At 51.2% G+C, this 3,949-nt stretch overlaps 1 protein-coding gene across 1 annotated transcript in view; it reads left to right on the top strand.

Moving 5' to 3' along the window:
• Nucleotides 1-3,949, top strand: part of DEAF1 (DEAF1 transcription factor) — a gene marked incomplete at its 5' end in the record, with an annotated part of 16,782 nt that overhangs the window by 6,335 nt on the left and 6,498 nt on the right. Inside the window, 2 exons of the mRNA XM_009867216.1 lie at nucleotides 218-346; nucleotides 2,858-3,108. Coding sequence (XP_009865518.1) covers nucleotides 218-346; nucleotides 2,858-3,108 — 380 coding nt within the window. The remainder of the gene's footprint in view (nucleotides 1-217; nucleotides 347-2,857; nucleotides 3,109-3,949) is intronic.

The raw sequence follows: 3,949 nt of genomic DNA, 5'->3' as shown, positions 1-3,949 counted from the left end.
TCTTTGCCTTTAAAAGTGAAAGCAGAGAGAGACAAAATCACCACGAGGTCTCCTGACCGGCTGGTTGTGTAAGATTGTGCTGCTGCTTCTCGTTTGCAACCCGCGGGATTATCACAGTGTATAGAAATTTGGATAAAATGTAGAAAAAAGCGCGGGTGAAAGCAGCGTTAAGAAGTGCCTGAGAGCCGCGTCGTTCATTAACGCCGTTGTTCTGCAGTTCAGGACACCAACGTGCAGCAGCCGTGCCGGGTCGCTCACCCCGAGCCTCACTACCCGAGTTACCAGGACAACTGCCAGATCTCACCTTTCCCTGAAGCCGCGCTGCCGACAGCTCACCCCAAAATCGGTACGTTTTACCCCAGAATGCGCTTAGTTTGCCGGGCTCTGCTTTACTCTCCAGTTTTCTTTTGCTGGCTGATAAACTCAGCGAACTGTGATGCCATTTGAGTGTTGCCCGTGCGGGGAGAAACTGGAAGTGTCGAAGGAACTGGAATTGCAAACCTGGGGTGTTGTTCTGGCTTTAGGTGTTGTTAATGAGCCTGGACTTCTTTGGAGCAGCGCGGTGCATTCATGCTCTGTCCAGAATGAAATCTTGTTGGTTTGAAGTCTTAGTCAGATCTTGATGTTGCTAATTAAACATCAATCTTTATTTTTTTCACCAGTCAATACTCCCTCTTAACTGATAAACCTATGCCAAAGTGAGGAATCGGAAATAATTCCTCTTAGATAAGTTATCAAACGCCGTGCTGGGTTAAATATTGTGCTGGAAATGTAGCAGCGGGAGAGGCTCTTCTGCAAACAGCTCCTGATAAAAAAAACAGGTTTATCTCTCACTCATATCTGAGTGCAAATAGTTCTACACCAGTCGTGTGCAAACAGATTGAAATTACTATTTTAATTAAGGGCTGTTGAGCATAAAATGTCCATTTACCTGGATGGTGACCAGAAAAGGTCGCACGTGGAACACGGGGGTTCCCGCAGCACCGCAGGGTCTCGGACCTGTCCTCTCCGAATCCGGGCTCCGTTTTTGCAGCTTTTGCTGCTTGTGTGAAAACCTCCCAGATGCGGTTTGAAGAGGATTAAAGTGTTAAAACATTTAAATTAGCTGCTGCCTTGGAAGGTTTTGGGTGCTGAGGGCAGCCTTGCAAGGAGTCTTGCTTGTCTGCAGATGCTTTCCTAAGGAGGGGAGAGGGCTGGGAGCGAAGCTGCTGGAGCAGTGGATTGGCTGTTGCTGGTCAGGACAGTATTTAAAGGCGAATTTTAAGCACCGTTTGACATGTAATCAGGAAGAATTTTTCCTGAATGAGGGAGTTCTCCCTTTCTATGTCTCTAACTGGGCTGTGTCCCCTTCCCTCAGTGAGGTTTGGGGCTTCTTTGTGCCGTTCTTTTTGGAACAACTTCAGACAGCGACATGACTGGGAAGCCAAAATCTGCAATGACACCTGACCCGGGTTGCGAAGGGAGACAGACAGGAGAGTGGAATTGTAGAATCACAGACTGGTTAAGGCTGGAGGGGACCCTGAAGATCATCTCGTTCCAACCCACCAGCAGGGACACCTCTCTGCCACCAGCCCAGGTTGCTCCAAGCCCCGTCCAACCTGAGAATAAAGTTGCCTTTCCGGCATTTCAGCCTCTACATTTTCTTCAAGAACTTCCTGTTGAGTTAGTCTGGCTCCAAAAATGGTGCATTTACCCCCCAGCTGTGGGCAGGGACACCTCCCTGCCACCAGCCCAGGTTGCTCCAAGCCCCGTCCAACCTGCGAATAAAGTGCCTTTCCGGCATTTCAGCCTCTACATTTTGTTCAAGAACTTCCTGTTGAGTTAGTTTTTAAACTAGTATCAAGGGAGAGTCTGGCTCCAAAAACGGTGCATTTTAATGGGACCAGTGGCCAGAAGCCAGCAGTGACAGCTCTCTGTGGGGCGCTCCCCAGTCGTGCTGCAGACTCTCGAGGACGTTGCTTGGGCATTTTCTTTGAATTTGGAGGTCAGTTCTCGATAGCTGGGACTGTTTTGGACTTAATTTTATGGCAAATGGCGAGTATTTGTCGCTAGAGTTAGAGTTACACTTGGCAAAGCAAGGCCAGCAAAAACAGATCACGTTTGTTCCTGGAAATGTTGCGTGAGGGCGATGTTGGGTTCCTGGATGTAGGTTTAGTTTCCTCGTACTGTGGTCTCCCGGTGTACGTGCAGCCCTAGTGCTGTGAAAAGCAGATGTTTCAGTGACACAATAAGCGTTATTTTGTCTGAAACGTTTGCAAAGGTAAGGCTGTGACAGACATTGTTAGTTTTGTAGGACTTGAATTTTCTAACGCCGGCTTTATTCCGATCTTGGGCCGGGGTTATGGTTGAGATCAGAAATCAGGAAGTATGGGTGAGGGTGGTGGTGCCTCTTTTTTGTAGTTTTACAGCCTGAGAATTGACATCTAGGGGGTGACAGCAGGATGTTTCAGAAAAGCATTGAGTCACTGAATGACTTATTATAACCTTACTTAGCGATAGTCCTGGGAATGCTGCTTTCACTGCTTAATTGTGCCTCTGGAGGTGTTAGTTCCTCCCCAGAGTAAAGAGTAGGGTCAGGAGGACAAGAGTAGGGTCAGGAGTACGTGTTCTTCTGTCCTCTGGGTCTGAGAGAGCCCTGAGGGCTTGTTCAGCACAGACCCATCCTCTTTACGTGGGGTCACAGAGGGTAGGTCTGTTTAGCAAAAACTCAGCAGGACTGGAAATCCGTGCTGACCGTATTTTTTTAAAAAAGCAAGCAAACAACACAGTCACCAAAAAACTCCACCAAACCCCCACCGCTTTATGGAAATGAAACGCCCTAATTCTGTGTGTTTTCATCTTCTTTCTTTCTGTTCAGTGCTGACCTCCCTCCCTGCCCTGGCGGTGCCCCCCGCGACCCCCACCAAAGCCATTTCGCCGTCGGTGGTGAACGGGCTGGAAGTGACGGAGCAGCGCAGCTGGCTTTACTTGGAAGAGATGGTCAATTCCTTGCTCAGCACGGCCCAGCAGCTGAAGACTCTCATCGAACAGGCCAAGCAGGCCAGCTCCTCCTTCCGCGAGGCTGCTGTCACACAAGCCAAAATTCAGGCTGACGTGGAGAGGAAAGAGGTAATTACACCACGGAGGAGGCGAGGTGATCAGCTGAGGGCATCTTCTTGGCTGAGTGATGGATGGAGTTGTGCCTCGACGGTTTTCGCTGGCTGTGACAGCCCTTAGAAATTGTTTCTCGATGTCTCAGGAGCAGAATGACCAGGAGAACCCTTTCTGAGTTGTCCTTATCGTGGGGAAAGGAATAGAGAGCTGTGGGATCCCGAGAGCTGGGGCTGGCAGGCTGGCAACACAAACCGTGGGGTGTTGGGAGTGCTGAGCAGCCCCATCGGCCGTCTGTCATCAGATTTGATTTCTGAGACGAGGGCACTGAGTCCCGGTGCAGGGAAGACGGGGAGTGTTCAGCCATGGCGGGGCTGCTTGCTTTATGTCAAGTGAGCGGGACTGCCAGAGAGGCAGAGGAATAAAAACTGCAGCAAGCTGTGGAGTTTTTTAGGGGAAGAGAAGCGGTAAAACGTCCAAGTGTCTTGCTGAGCCCTGTGCAAGCAAAGCTGATCACGCATGAGTCCTGCAGCGAGGCTGCAACGCCGGCTGGCGCTACGGGAACCGGCTTGCACCCAGCGGCCCTTCTCTCCTCTGCGAGGGATTATCTGCTGCCTTCTCCCTGCTTTTCTTCTCTTTAATTGACGCATGGTAGGGACCCTGGGCTGTTCTTAACACCAGCTCATGCATGCACCCCGAATCCGGCTCCGTGCACCCCGGATCTGGCTCCGTGCACCCCGAATCCGGCTCCGTGCCCCCCGAATCCGGCTCCACACACTGCCGAACGCGTTCTCCTTCTCCCCTAGATCCACGGCTGCCGGGGCGGCCCCCCGGGAGGGAGGGGGGGGGGCATGGGCTG

This window comes from Apaloderma vittatum, unplaced genomic scaffold, assembly GCF_000703405.1.
Source record: "Apaloderma vittatum isolate BGI_N311 unplaced genomic scaffold, ASM70340v1 scaffold22923, whole genome shotgun sequence".
NCBI lineage: Eukaryota > Metazoa > Chordata > Aves > Trogoniformes > Trogonidae > Apaloderma > Apaloderma vittatum.
This window is presented reverse-complemented; position numbering and strand designations above follow the sequence as displayed.